Here is a 15,555-nt window from a genome sequence, read left to right as displayed (position 1 = left end):
TCAAGTTCTAGAGCTGATTAGATTTTGAAGCTGATCATTGAACTCGTTTTTGAGAAATTAATAAAAAACTAAAAAAAAAAAATTTTGTTTTTTCGTAATTCGCCAATATTTTCGAGCCTACTGGATCAAATGTTGCGAAATTTTTAAGAAAGTTGACGGCCAACAAGCTCTTTAGATTGCCACCTTAACCATCTAAATCAGTTCATTAGTTAAAAGGTTACAAAGAGTTTACACACACACACACACACACACACACACACACACACACACACACACACACACACACACACACACACACACATACATACACTCGGACATCATTCTGAAAATAGTCAGAATAGCTTCCTAGGACCTCAAAACGTCGACATCTGATGAAAACTCGATTTTTGAAAATTGAGGTGAAAACAATAACTTCCCGAATTTTTCGAAAATCATCGATTTTCTTGGCGGGAAGGTAAAAATTCGAATCAATTGAAATTATTGAAAAGAATTCGAATTTCATCACTTTTAATTCTTTTCAATCAATATTTTTAAACAGGGATGTTTCAGTGCATTGTTATCTCAAGGCTAATTATTGCATCAAATTTATACGACAGAGATTATATCATTAATTTGATGTTCAATTGATGGTTGTAAGGATCATTTACTGTGAAGTGAACAGAAAGTAATTTATCCTTGAAATATTGTTAGGTTATGAAGAAGAAAATGGAGTTATTGTCTTTACGATAAACTTTTTGTCAACGAATTGACTTCAATAGATTTGTAAGCTTTGAAACAGATTCATAATAATTTACGGGTTATAAAATGCAGTATTAGTTTTTGTATAGATCAATACTGTTAGAAGTAATTACTAAGCTCGAAGGCCATAGTCAGGAGCAAGAAGAACTGGCATCCGTCGCACTGAAAGCAAACACATGTAATACTATTGATCGTCACACATTTCAATTAGAGTTTACTTTTCAACTATTCCGTTTAGTGAATTTGAAAATATAAAATTTATCTAATATTTAACGCAGGTTCCATAGTAACCAAAAATTTGGAAAATCCAAAAGTGCACGCCTCGAACGCTCATGTTATGTTTTTTTTTAAAAGTTAAATTTCGAATAAAATTGAATATCCCGCTCTTTTCCCATAGAAATTTCCATGGTAAATATACGGTAATAAAAGTAAAAAAAAAAAAAAATAAGGAGAACATTCCTAATGAAAAATGGCGGCAGTGTGTGTTTGTTTACATGTAAGATTGCCGGTTTTAACCGTTATGATTTATTTTAAAAAAAACGAGAAGGCCTACAGTAGTGATTTTCGAAAGGTACCTTCTTTGCTTAATTCTGAAAATTGTGAAAAAAAAATTAGGTAGTTTCGTCAAGTCGTTCTCGAGATATCCATACCACGCCGTTTTTTTGAACCACAGACTAATGGACGTCCACGATAAATTTTTTTTAATGAACTTTTTTTTATATTAATACATATTGGACAAATTAAAAAAAGTATCAGGATTATTCATTAGTGTTTCAGCTTTATATTGATGTGCTTTTCATAATGTGTAAGAGTAATAGAAAAAAAATATATGCACTTTAATGAGTGGAATTCGTGTGACCTTGACAGGTCGGTTATAAAGCACAACCTCTCCGCTTCGCTTCCGAGGCGTGCAATAATAATAGCGAATTTGGTCATTTTTCTACGGACATAGACCTTCAAAGTTGTGGCGTCAGCCCAAATAGCATGGAAGAGTATTTTCATATTGCTGGTTCTTGTTCCTAATGGTCCAATTAGTCGAAAAAAAATCAATAAAAATATATTTAAGAATAAAGAAAATTATTGAATTCAGACCCAACTAACAAATGGCTTAGAAGGACCAGCATATCATACAAACTTACGAAGAAATATAAGGAGGTCTATTATGGCCACTTTTTTATTTCTAAAATCGCGTTATTTTTTACTGTTATAAATATAGGTTTTTTTTCAGAATTGTATTTTTCATAAATCAATACTATTCCAAGCAATTATGAAACTTCTAGTCTACAATTATATGCAAGAAGAACTGCGACGTGGCAAACCAAAGCCAAAATGGCCACCAGAATTGATCGAACAATGTGCGCACGCTCTTTACTTATCACCATGTAAGCTCATGGTAGCCAATAGCTTTGTTCTCCAGTCCCTTCTTCTCGAATAATATCTTTGCAAAAATGGGGAAATATGCAAATATCGTTTCCGCGCAGGTCAGAATTTCGACAATTTATATAGTCCTCCACGACGGGAAGAAATGATCATTTCGAAAAAAATCTGCCAAACACAGTTATCACGATTAAATAAAATAATTAATTTTTAATTGTTCAAACAAAGTGATCAGACGGCAGTCTTACAAATATCGGCTAGTTAATTTTTTAGATATTATAATAAAATTAAAACAATTTAATTATTTCAAATTCGATTTCAAGTCAATTTAATAATCTAATTGTAAAAATTAAATAAAAATAATCACAATGATGTTGATAAAGAGTATTATATTGAGTGCATTGTTCGCCAGTGTTTCGTGCTACGAATTCAAAAACTTCAAATTATCATCAACCAATCCTCCAATCACACACACAGATATGGTAAATTAATTTTTATTGATTTATATACTGTCATTATTTATCCTGTTGCCACTATTGACGTTTTTTTTGTTCGTTTGTTTTCCAAAAGGCTCAACTTTTTGAACTTTGTTTTGCAAATACATCAAATCCGATCGTGATAACTGAAAATATGGTAGAGACATTTCACAAAAATTTGCCCATTACAATAATGGCGCCTGTCATTGTCATCAACGAAAATTTCATCGCCAAAAAAATTCAACTGTACTATCCAACCTATCCGATGTATATTTTATCGGTGTCGAGTGATCAGGAGATGTTCAAACTCTTAACAAAATTGTTTTTTTCACCGTCATGGAGTCTAAAATCCTTATTTTTTGTGATCTTCGAAACCGAAAAACATTGCATGCATTCATGGGAATTTCTCGACGCACTGTGGCAGTTAGGATTGTTATCGTGTATCATAGTGTGCTCTAACACCAATAATGAAACCAGTCTGTATACTCATAATCCATTCACAAATCGAGCACCTGATCCTTGGGTCGCAACTAATACACATTGGCTTGACAAGCGTAATAATCCAGTGTATATTTACAACCAATCTTTCACAAACGGTAATATACCCTTGCTTCCCTCGCGGTTTTGCGAATGCCGTAAATTTTCGGCATTTATACACATGCCGGAAATTTACCGTAATAATTTGGTAATAATATGGTTATATTGGCCAGTTTTTTTGCTGTACTTATACTGTAGAGTTACCAGATTATTATAGTAAAATTACTATAAAAATGCCGAACTTTTATCAAAAAAATGCCGTAAAAAAACTATAAAAATGCCGAACTTTTACCGAAAAAATGCTATATAAATACCGCAATAATGCGATAATTTTATAATAATAAAATCGTATTTTTTTGGTAATTATACCGTAGATATTCTGCGATTTTGCCAGATTTATCCTGATATAATGAAAAATTGTAAAAAATTTGGTTTTATTTTATATTTACTTCTGCGGTTAAAATCATCGAAAATGTGCAAAGTGTAAAATTTTATATTTTATTCTATTAGTTCACACATTTCTTATTGAAACAAAAGAATGTAAGTAAAAATAAGAATCCGGGAAAATTGAGGTTTTCAATTTTCTTAAGTTTGTTTGTATAGATATAAATACAATTAGTATCAACTTTCGAATGAGCGATTTGGCATAATGGTTAACAGATCAGGCTTTGAATCATTAGGACTCGGGATCGAGCCCACGAGTTGGCGGGTTTTTTTTTTTTTTTTTTTCATGACAGTAATTGTACATATAACTTTATAATGTTATATATAATTATATTTAATTAAATAAAATTTTATATAATTATATGTAATTTTTGTTCCGGGTAGAACGGTTTAATGCTGCAAAAATGCCGAAAATATGATGTATAATTACGGTTTTAATGCTGTTAAAATACCGTATTTTTTCTGTTTTATTACCGTAAATATTCTGAATTTTTTTCGTAAATTTTTGGTAGTAATGCGGCAAAAAAACTGGCCAAAATAACTTGAATAATACCATATTTATGCAGTATTTATACCGTATAATTCCGGTATTATTTCGGTATTTCCAAAACCGCGAGGGAATTATCATCATTATTATTATCATTATTACTATCTTAGCTAATAAACGACGAACATATTTTTTTTTCAGATTATAAAATATGTGAAACTCTATTTTTCGATAAAACTAAAGTTCTCGATGGCTATCCCGTTAAAATCGGCTCAGCAAACTTCAGAAAATCTACAAATATAGACACCATGCTTGAATCTTTAAACATGACTCGACAAACAATACTCCTCGATTTCCATAATTTTACAACGGTACTACAACTACTAGCCAATCAAACTTACGATTTGACACAATTTACCCTGGGCATTTCATTTCCTGGTATATTCCACACGGTGCCATTTATGGAAGAATCATCTTACATCATAGTAACACAAAAGGCAAGTTATCAATCAATGTCTTATGAAATTGCACATGTATTTGATTTTTATGGAGCTTTAGCGATAATCTATTTCCTTTTTCTAATTACTATCCTGATAATATTGCACAATAAGTATCAGATCGGATTGGCTGTTCTGGATGTCCTGAAGTTGCTGATGAGTATAGGAATCGATGCACCTCTCGAACGACTCGCCATGAAAATCACCTTCTTCACGGGATTTTTGTTTGTTTTCATCTTTAGTCCATTGCTTGAGGGACAAATATTTGCCATCTTAACTCGTCCGCCGACTTATAACATTGAGTCTCTTAAAGACTTGTACAATCATAAGTATCACGTATATTATATGTCGACCTTTCGTAAATATATTTTAGAAGAGCAATTATGGAAAACTGATGAGGATATGAAATACTTACATCCCATTCACGAATTGGACCCCATAGGCAATTGCTTGAAAAAAGTTATCGAAAATAATAAAGCTGCGTGTATGGCTCAAGATTGGCAACTAATTGACTACGCTGTTAAACATAATTTGCATATGCTAAAACGACCCGTGGTGAAAATCCCAGGTTTTTATCATACGCATCTACTTTGGGCTCTGACTGATCGCTTTTACCATAAATCGTTAAACCTACAAGAGTCAGGAATGAAATTATTCAAAACACGCCTGATAAAATCACGGAAAAAAATGAAAGCTAAAAATAGATTTAGTAGAATCGTTGATTATCAAGAAGTTGACGCGGTAGATTTGAGGTATTTATATGTATTTATGGCATTTTTTCAGTTTTTGGCAGTTATTGTATTTGGTATTGAGTATGTTGTTGGACGTCAGCGCCGTCCGAGACAATAAGAAATCAACATCCATTAACTTAAAAAAATGTGAATCATTAACAAAAGTGCAGTCGGGCGTGCTCGGCTTAATGAATTAGATCACTTGGACTGTCTGTCCCCGGGAAAAAATGATCAGGCCTGACCATGCCTGTTCATGTATGATCAGGCCTGAAATTAGACCTGATCATGCCTGTTCATGTATGATCAGGCCTGAAATTAGACATGATCAGGCCTGATCATACCTGTCCATGCCTGTTCATGTCTGAGGCGTTAAATACACTCAGGCCTGTTCATGGCTGTTCATGTCTGTTCATGCCTGACCATGTCTGTTCATGTCTGAAGCGTTATATGCGTTCAGGCCTGATCATGCCTGTTCATGTATGATCAGGCCTGAAATTAGACATGATCAGGCCTGATCATACCTGTCCATGCCTGTTCATGTCTGAGGCGTTAAATACACTCAGGCCTGTTCATGGCTGTTCATGTCTGTTCATGCCTGACCATGTCTGTTCATGTCTGAAGCGTTATATGCGTTCAGGCCTGATCATACCTGTCCATGCCTGTTCAGGTCTGTTCATGCATGTTCAGGCCTGTTCATGTCTGAAGCGTTAAATACGCTCAGGTCTGTTCATGCCTGACCATGCCTGTTCATGTCTGTTCATGTCTGAAGCGTTGAATAAGCTCAGGCCTGATCAGGTCTGTTCATGCCTGGTTATGTCTGTTCATGTCTGTTCATAGATATAAAATTTTTTTGACCAAGAATCTATCACGTATAACCCGAGAAAAAAGGATCAGACCTGATCAGACATGAACAGGCATGAGTCTTAAGAATTTCAGTACTTGAAGTTCGTACGAGACCTACTTTTCAACTCAATCTCTTAGGTCAACAGGTAATGAGGCGAACTTTCAAGCGCAAGGTCCACGGTTCGAATCCTAGACACTCCCATATTTTTTATTTTTTTTCATTCTTATAGAAATAATTATATATAATTGTAGATAGTTATGCATAATTATATATAATTATATAGGACCATTTTTTATATATAATTGTTTTACCAGAATGGGCATGACCAGACCTGATCAGACCTGAATATGCCTGATCAGGCCTGGTCAGGCATGGTCATTTTTCATGTCTGATCAGGCCTGAACATTTTTTCCCGGGTCATTCACAAAATTTAACGTCAATTTACTTCAATTAAATATTTTATCAACTATCGGCTTACACAATTTATGAGTGTGAAATCAACCATTTGACTATCGGCAATTTGTTCTGTAATAATATTTGTCAAAGTAACAGATTACATAATTTTTGTGAAATCAATTAACAATTAGAAAAATTGTGATTAACTAATAAAAACGAAAAATAATGTGAAAGTACATGTTTTAATTATTTCTTCAATCCTATGTCATCAATATTATTGATATTAATTTTTTTCAGTTATTGTCAATATGTGAGGTTGGCTTTTTCTTCTGATCGATTACTTTCAAAGTTATACACGGAGAGAAATTTATGGTAACCGTTCCGAGTACGTTTATGAAATATCATCCCATACCGTTATGGTAATGATTACTTGGAATTATGGGATATAGGCCCATACTTTCTGGCAAAAGTTCCCATAAGTATGGGAATAATTCCCATAATTATGGCAACAATTCCCATATCGCATGTGAAATAATTATGGTAATGATTACCATAATATTATGGTCATCGTTCCCATAATATTATAGTAATCGTTACCATAATATTATAGTAACCATTACCATACTATTATGGTAACCATTACCATATTATTATGGTAACTATTTCCATAATATATGGTAACCATCACCGTATATTATGGTACGTAACCATTACCATAATGGTATGGTAACGGTTACTATAATATTATAGGAACCATTACTATAACATTATGGTAACCATTACCATATTATTATGGTAACGGTTACTATAATCGACATTTCAATAAAACCGGTTACCATACATTATGGGAACCATTCCTATAATTTATTGTAATCGTTACCATAAATTTCTCTCCGTGTAATGGAGGGTTTAGGTCTCAGTCACGTGAAAGAAGAAGTGGAAATGCGTTAAACTAAAAGCACAAACATGTTACACTATTGATCACGTTATTTTTGTAATTATATTTATGAGAATGGGTCAAAAATATATTTTTTTTTCACTGTCAGCTTTCGAAAAATAATTACATGGTGAAAATATATAATCACTGAAATTTTTCGATCAAAAACTCGAGATTAAGGGGTCTACCCTCTTTAGACGGGCAAAGATAAGGCTATTTTCACGAATTTTTTTGACCGGTATACGTCATAAAACTCATAAATATGGACATAAAAAGTGTTAGGCCTAAAAAATACACTATTTGATTACACAAGAAAATTTTTTTTATATTTATTTTAATCAGTTTTTATACATAAAAATGAGGGAGAAGACTGGTCCAAAAAAAAAGATGAGTGTGCGCTGTTGATGAAATATCTGGAATGGATGATCTGAAAAAAAAAAAAAAATAGTTTTAGATTCAGTAAGTAAATGGCTATAGCGCATATCATACGATTTTTTTTTTTTCAAAAATGACAAAATGGCAGCCATTTTTCGAAAAAGTACGAAAAATCACGTTTTTTCCGTCGTTCTTTGCCAAAAATAAATAGTTAAACTCAAAATTTCAAAAATCGTATGATATGCGCCATAGCTATAGTCATCAAGAACATGTGGTTAAATTTTGGTAAGGTTCGGTTGAATAGTTTCGGAGATTTTATCAACAAGCCGTCCAAAAACGTCATTCCGAGAAAAACGCGTTTAAAGTTTTCTGTAACGAAAAATCGTGAAAAAATCTTACTTACGTCTAATCAGCGATGCCTGCACCATACATTATGCCTTCATCTTCTTCATAGTGCACATTTTCATCCAATAGTATATTATAATATTATACATTTGTCAGTATACCTGAAAAAGGTTGCAGCTGCTAATGAATACAAAGGCAGGTAGGCCGTACCGCTCCGAAAACGTCGTCCAAAAGTACAGTTAGACTGCTCGGATCTTTATAAATTTTCAGTATGATACTTTTAAATATGTATACTTTCAAAAAATACAAAAAAAAAAAATTCGATTTTTTCAAAATTCTAAAGAGGGTAGACCCCTTAAGCGGTCGCTCAATACTTTTTAAAAGCTTTGAAAAAAAAAATCGGGCATGAATTCGTTTCAAATTTTTTCATGCTACACAGCAAACGCTGCTACTATTTCAACAGAAAATTATTTATAAGAATTATATCTTAAAATATCAGTTTTGAGTGGTTTCAGTGCATTGTTATCTCAAGGCTAATTATTGCATCAAATTTATTCGACAGAGATGATATCAGTAATTTGCTGTTCAATAAGTGGTTGTGAAATTCGTTACTGCGAAGTGAACGAAAGTAAATTTAGCCTCGAATTACTCTTAGGTTATGAAGAAAAAGATAATCATTATTGTGTCAACGATAATTCTTTTGTCAATGAATTGACTTCAATAGATTTATAAGCTTTGAAAAAATATTCATACATAATAATTTACGAGTTATAAAACACAGTATTAGTTTCTATCGTTTCTATATAAATCAATACTGTTAGAAGTAATTATTCAGCTCGAAGGCCATAGTCAGAAGCAAAAGAAAAACTGGCAATCCGTAGAACTAAAAGCAAATACATGTAATACTATTGATCGTCACACATTTTAATTTGATTCTAGTAACCTTGCACCATCCTAAACGGACGTGTATCTTGTATCTATATACTTTGTAATATACTTAACGTAATAACCACGAATACCTATATCTTATTTATTAATAACCTGCTTGTCCTTATCATCAGGTTATGGGCCCAGATAACGCGGGCAACCCATTGTAAAAATTAAAGTGGTTATTAATTAAATAAAGAAGTTAATTAGAAGCACGAGATAAACGCGCGGGAAGCATAGAGAAGTTTCGATAGCGATTTTGTATCAAGTATTTTTTTTCTCAGTGTATGCTATATATTAAATCAATAACGCAATCTATTCATTTTAGACTGCGTTAGAATTCTCATTTTCTTTCTTACCAATATCATTTTACAGAGTGCTCGGTTACCATTCGCTCCCAATAATTTTAGTTTCCCCTATCGTAGCGCCAACTTTTTACTAGTTCCCTACATCTAGTTTTCCGGCAAAACTGTACTGACCCCTCCCTGTATTGAAGCTTCCCTGATAGTTGAGCTGACGGTAAGCTAGCGACCCTTTTTTTCATTCTCTAACAGTTCTCCGCTTCAACGGCTTGAAATGACCCTGATAACTACCTTAACCACAAGTTAACGTCAAGCAACTGCCCTATTCTAAAGCCAACCCTGATAGCCACTCTAACCGTAAATTAACTACAAGCTGCTGCCGTATTCTGAAGCCAACTTAAAGGAAAGTTTTATCCAGCTAAGCTTGCCAGAAACTTTTTCGATAAGTTAGCTGAAAATGTTTCACTGCAGAACTTGCTGAGTAACCCTGATAGCCAAGTTGGCAACTAAACACCAAGTTGGCCGCAAAAGTTGATACTTCCAAAGTTGATAGACAGTTACTGAGAAAGTTGGTGGCAAAAGTTGGAAATCCATAAGTTGACGGAAAGTTGCCTTCAATTTTCTCAGAAACCTGCATTCTAGTTGCGGCTCCTACTGGCGTCAACTTTCTCAAAAAGTGGCGGTAATTTGTAGCCAAAAGTTGTAAATGCTAAAGTTGTCGACAGCTTGTCGTCAATTTGGTCGCAAACTAATGAATACCAACTTTTGTACGAGAAATCCTGGTTATCGGGGTCAGGGAGTAGCTTGAAGTTAACTTGTGGATAAGGTAGATAAGCTACCAGGGTAGATTGTTGCCAACTTGGCCATCAGGGGGTAAGTATTCAATTATGCTCTACGATGAATCAGCCTACCGCCGATAATTTCGATAATTCGACTAGCCTTAACATTTTTCCAGAAGATCAGGACATAGACGTGAAGTCGGAAGGCTATCGTTTGCTGTTGCGCAAGGTTACTAGAATAGGTTACTAGTCTAGAATAGGTTACTATTCTAGTAACCTTGCTGTTGCGTACGCTCGTTAGTATCCTACAACCCCAGGTTGATGGCTAGGTTGCTCAACAAAACTTCGTTCAGCAAATCACTGATTCGTTCAGTGAAATAGTCGACTACCCGTCATAAGCCAAGTTTACGGAATGTAGGAGAAACGTTTTGTTGAATTTTAGTAGAGGAGGGTGGAAATATACTATTTCCGTACCTTTATAATCCCATGGACTTGAAATTTATTAAAAAAAAATTTTATTTAGCTGATATTACCAGTTTTATTGAAATTTTTATTTTTTGATTTTAACCACAATATAATCTATTGACCTAGAAGAGCTTTAATCAATAAATTTTTCAAATACATTTTAGTCTAGAATAAAAAATCATTCTGTAGCAAATGTTTTTTCAGGTGGTCCATTATGCCCCAGATATCGCGGATCAGCCTAAAATATTTTTACTTGATATATAACGGCATATAACGGGATGTCTGGTACGAAACTCCAAGAAGTAGTAAGGTGGGGGAAACTGTTAAGAGGCTTATTATTACGGATAGACTTATGACTGGTAGCCGATTGTACTTAAGACTTTATGTATGTATACGGTAACCATTCACTGATTCATTTTATAAGACTCTTTATATTTTCGTTACATAATTTTAGAGTTTATTAGAAGCAACAGATTTTTATAAGTAACTACTAAACTAAAGTCCTGATACAAATAACACCTTATTTTTGTTCATATGTTTTTATTTTCACTTGTTTTTATTCACTACATATATGTCTACATATACATATGCAAGATTACTTATTATGTAATTATAAAAGATACAAAGTTTGTAAAAGGAAAAGTTGCATCTTATAGACATAGTCAATAAAATCGAATGCATTCAGATTTTTTTTCATTAAGACTATAATTTTTTTTTCGACTACGACCATACATTATATTTTGAAGTTTTTTCAAAAGTATAAAATTATCTTTTACAATTTGTGCTTGTCTTTCTTTTTGCAATTGTAATTTTTTAGCATCATTTAAAATATGCGGTATAGTTTTAGGTGTTCTCATATCAATCGCTGATGTTGCTGATTTTACCTTTAATAAAGCAATCCATGAAAAAATATTTGATGTAAATGATATAAATAGACACAGTAAAAAAGATTGTGTTAAAATCAAAATAATTCAACAGTTTTTTAATTGTCAGTGGCAACACAAAAAAATCTTAACTTTTATATTTTGATTTTGTATTATAGATATTTATTGAATATAATTTTTATATTATTTTGAGGTTTTCAGAACTGGCAACAATCATTATTCATCAATCAACTATTTCTTTATAGTAAACAGTTTTTATTAGAACTAAATAATTTGAAATTATAACTAAATCTTTTTAATTAGGTACCCGGGAAAAAAAATGTAGATCTGTTCAGATCAAAATAGATCAGCTCAGATCAAATTTGATCATAATTTATACTGAACCCCGATCAGAGTAGATCTGATTTGATCTGTTCAGATCAAACTAGATCTGATCAGATATGACATTTTTCTTTGGGGAAAACTAGTCCAGGTCTACCCTGATCAAATCTAATCAAATCAGATCAACCTAGATCAAGTTAGATCAACCTAGATCTAGTCAGATCAAAATCGATTAACATTGATTAAACGATCAATTTATGAAGTAAATATAAATAGATCTAATTGGATCTGTACGGATCAAACCAGATCTGAGCTGATATAACTTTTTTTCGGGAAAAAAAGTTCAGATCTGCTCCGATCAGATTAGATCTGTACAGATTATAAAGAAATATTTCTTAAGGAATTATTTTCATTGGGTAAATAAGTATGAAATACTTTAAGGAAAAATTCTTTATGTATCTTAGAATGAGATTACTTTCATTATTGTGTATAAAAAAGTGATCCTTTATATTTATGCAAAATGTTTCATATTGATTATAATCATTTTTATTTAACAAAAAATCAGTCTAATTTATGACAATATTTACTTACTTATATTCATTTTGTATTTCTGTCGAGATCAATAACTATTGAATATTTTGTTATATTTAAATTGGTATCTTCGTAATTATATGTTAATTTGTATTGTTTGGAGAAGAGTGATCTTGAATATGAATCTTTATTAAGTTAAATTTCAATTGTATCATTCAAAGGAGAAGATAAAACTGATCTCATATGGAACATGATACGTTTACTTTTAATTTTAATGGCTTCAATCCTATATATTTTATATTATTGTGATATATTTAATATGTTTTTAATCAGACATATCAATTTTTATTAGGATAGAGATAAAAAAACAGATCTATTCAGATCTAGCGAATTAGATCAAACTTGATCTGAGCAGATCTAAGAGTGTTTTTTATTTACCTTGATCTGTTTAGATCCAAGCAGATCTATTCTGATCAGAGTAGATCTAATTTGATCTAAACAGATCTGGCCAAAATGCAGATTTGTTCAGATCTGAAACATCAGATCTAGTTTGATCTAAGTAGATCTAAATTTTTTTTCACGGGATATGAAAAATATTGCAGCTCTTAGTTAATGGTAGATTTAATATATCAATAATTGAAATTTTCAAATTTCCAGATACACAATATTTTTTACTGTATTTATATATATGTATAGATGCTTGCTTACTCGTTTCCGATGTCGTTCATAAGCTTTTTTCTGCAACGAAATTGAATCTATAGTCACACTAGTAATTCGAGCAGTTGACATTTTTAAATACTACTTGAAAATAGACGATTAAATCCAAAATGTTACAGTAATTCAATCAGGATGTAATTTATTCATTTACGTAGTCAACTGACTTATTTTATACACCAATGTAAACTAAAGTTATCCGTTGTTACTGAGGTATCCATGGCTACTAAATATAGGACAATACATTGATAGTAAGCAAACATGATGTTCTGTTCGATTATAATCATTATTGTTATATTTCCTTATAGATTGTCTACTGTCTACACTAGAGTGTCTCAAAAAATCGACTTTTTTTTTTTTTCTTGAAGAACATTGAAAAATCGACAGAGTATCTCTAGACAAAGACCCTGTTAAAATATGAGACCTTAATATTAATATTTAAAGGTGGCGATTCACGATTTTCTATTTTCCATTTAAATAACATGGGAAAAAAAAAATTTTAATTTTGGAATTTTATACCTCGGCGATGGCTTATTGAACAGATAAGTTCAGGAAATATTTTTGTAGGGAATTGAACGCTCTACAAAAAAAGTCTCTTATCATTTTTTGATAAATCTATCTGTTCAAAAGTTATTGGAGCTCGAAGTCAAGTTAGAGTAAATTTCGAGATCTTTTTACTTTTCCGGCGAAACTATCGGACTTATCATAAAATGTCATGAGATCTTTTTTGTAGACAATTTTATTTCCTACAAATTTTCATTGACAAATTTTTTTCAAATTCTGCATTTTTTTCTAGTTATTTCCATTTTAATGCCAAGCTCTTAAAATCGATCAGAACACTACTTTTTTAGGAGCTTGGCATTAAAATGGAAATAACTAGAAAAAAATGCAGAATTTGAAAAAAATTTGTTAATGATAATTTGTAGGAAATAAAATTGTCTACAAAAAAGATCTTATGACATTTTATGATAAGTCCGATAGTTTCGCCGGAAAAGTAAAAAGATCTCGAAATTTACTCTACTTGACTTTGAGCTCCAATAACTTTTGAACAGATGGATTTATCAAAAAATGATAAGAAACTTTTTTTGTAGAGCGTTCAATTCCCTACAAAAATATTTCCTGAACTTATCTGTTCAATAAGCCATCGCCGAGGTATAAAATTCCAAAATTAAAATTTTTTTTTTTCCCATGTTATTTAAATGGAAAACAGAAAATCGTGAATCGCCACCTTTAAATATTAATATTGAGGTCTCATATTTTAACAGGGTCTTTGTCTAGAGATACTCTGTCGATTTTTCAATGTTCTTCAAGAAAAAAAAAAAAGTCGATTTTTTGAGACACTCTAGTCTACACTACAAAAGTCACCTGTCGCTTTATATACTGTAAATTATAAATTTCCAATAAATTGTAAATATATAATATAGAATTTGTATCGAAATTATTGCGAAGTTTAGCCTGACTACCTCTTACAGAATTAATATATATTATCGCGATTGTGAGAAAAAGACGTTTGTCATCATATATATGATAATTATAAATATATATGTATGGTCAGATCAGAAAATCGGCCAAATCAAGCGATGCACTTGTTAATTCAATTATTCAACTATTCCGATAGAAGGGCAGAATCATACTAGCCAAAGAGTTTCTAGTTCACATAATAATCGAATAAGGTAAGAGAGCCAGTACCCAATCAGGGAACTATAGTATCCGATCACTCATGTATTTGTATATCTATATTTACTAAATTTTAATAAGTATAGATATACAAATGGAGTGATCGGGTACTACCCATAAAAAGTCGCTGAGCTTCGAAATTTTCCCATGAATCGGCCGATGCCTGGTTTGCAATGATTGGCCAATAAATGGCTAACAATCTTGGCCCATGCATGGTGAATCATTGGCAGCCGACTTTTTGCTTATAAAAATGGCTGACAATTAACCACCGTTCGTTGGCCAACGGTTTGATCGTGAGGTGAAAAAAAGTGAGGCGAACAGTAAACAAAAACAAGACAGTGTTTCTCTTAGTTTTGAAAAATCCACTAAAGAATAATTATAATCATAATTATTTATAAAATTATAACAATTTTTATGATAACATTAATAATAACAATTATTTCTGTAATTATAATTGTAATTATTTATATAATCATAACCTTTTGTATCATAGCATTTATAATATTTATAATTTTTATAATAATCGTAATCATAATCATAATGTTTTTTATAATAAAAATAAACATGAATTCATCATTTTTATTTAGTATAGCTGTTATTAAATAATTGAGATAAATTGAGCTTTGGCTGATGCTTGATACCAAGCTTTGGCCGATGATTGGACAATGCTCGACTGATGCCATGCTTGGCATACCGTTATCATTCGATATTTCAGCCGATCTTCGGCCGATGCTTGAAAATTGGCAGCCATTCACGACCCAATAATGGGCC

General features: G+C 32.0%; 1 protein-coding gene across 1 annotated transcript; it reads left to right on the top strand.

Moving 5' to 3' along the window:
- The first annotated feature begins 2,297 nt into the window (after positions 1-2,297).
- LOC130669632 (uncharacterized) lies at positions 2,298-6,668 on the top strand. The gene is made up of 3 exons (XM_057472625.1): positions 2,298-2,597; positions 2,686-3,187; positions 4,261-6,668. Exons 1-3 carry the CDS (start codon positions 2,484-2,486, stop codon positions 5,403-5,405), a joined length of 1,761 nt encoding a protein of 586 aa, XP_057328608.1. The 5' UTR covers positions 2,298-2,483; the 3' UTR covers positions 5,406-6,668.
- Positions 6,669-15,555: the final 8,887 nt, after the last annotated feature.

The sequence above is a fragment of the Microplitis mediator genome, chromosome 6 (genome assembly GCF_029852145.1).
Source record: "Microplitis mediator isolate UGA2020A chromosome 6, iyMicMedi2.1, whole genome shotgun sequence".
Lineage (NCBI taxonomy): Eukaryota > Metazoa > Arthropoda > Insecta > Hymenoptera > Braconidae > Microplitis > Microplitis mediator.
Note: the sequence above shows the minus strand (reverse complement) of the source record. Positions and strands in the feature narration are given on the sequence as shown.

Bases quoted from the DNA above. Each gene is read 5' to 3' on its own strand.
- LOC130669632 (XM_057472625.1), top strand. From the start codon at position 2,484: ATGATGTTGATAAAGAGTATTATATTGAGTGCATTGTTCGCCAGTGTT. The intron at 2,598-2,685 runs GTAAATTAATTT...GTTTTCCAAAAG, and splicing joins CAATCACACACACAGATATG to GCTCAACTTTTTGAACTTTG. The intron at 3,188-4,260 runs GTAATATACCCT...TTTTTTTTTCAG, and splicing joins CAACCAATCTTTCACAAACG to ATTATAAAATATGTGAAACT.